Consider the following 356-nt stretch of genomic DNA (forward strand, 5'->3'; position numbering starts at 1 on the left):
CCCCCCCCCCAAACTATCCCCCACATCCCTGGCTGTGGGGGGGGGACACGGAGCGAAACAGCGTCGGTGGCTCCGGGCTCCATGTTCGTCCCCGGACGGACGGACGGACCGGCCCCCCTGGGGGGGGGCTCAGGGCTCCTTTTTGGGGGGGTTCAGGGCCCCCCCCCCTCCCCTACTGCGGGGGCCATCACTCCTGCTGGGGGTTCTGCATCAGGTGTTGCTCCCACTCCGTTTCCACCACCTTGTAGAGCTCCATGGTGGCTCGGGCGTCCTCCACCGAGGAGTGACCACTGCTCCCCACCTGTTGGGGACACAGACAGGGGGTGGGGACAGGAAAACAACCATAAAAAGCGACC

At 67.1% G+C, this 356-nt stretch overlaps 1 protein-coding gene across 1 annotated transcript in view; it reads right to left on the minus strand.

The window, feature by feature from the left end:
• Positions 1 to 6: 6 nt before the first annotated feature.
• Positions 7 to 356, minus strand: part of ISG20L2 (interferon stimulated exonuclease gene 20kDa like 2) — a 4028-nt gene continuing 3678 nt past the window's right edge. Inside the window, exon 3 of the mRNA XM_014961280.1 lies at positions 7 to 301. Within this exon, the coding sequence (XP_014816766.1) occupies positions 188 to 301 (114 nt within the window). The 3' untranslated portion in view covers positions 7 to 187. The remainder of the gene's footprint in view (positions 302 to 356) is intronic.

This window comes from Calidris pugnax, unplaced genomic scaffold (assembly GCF_001431845.1).
Source record: "Calidris pugnax isolate Ruff unplaced genomic scaffold, ASM143184v1 scaffold371, whole genome shotgun sequence".
Lineage (NCBI taxonomy): Eukaryota > Metazoa > Chordata > Aves > Charadriiformes > Scolopacidae > Calidris > Calidris pugnax.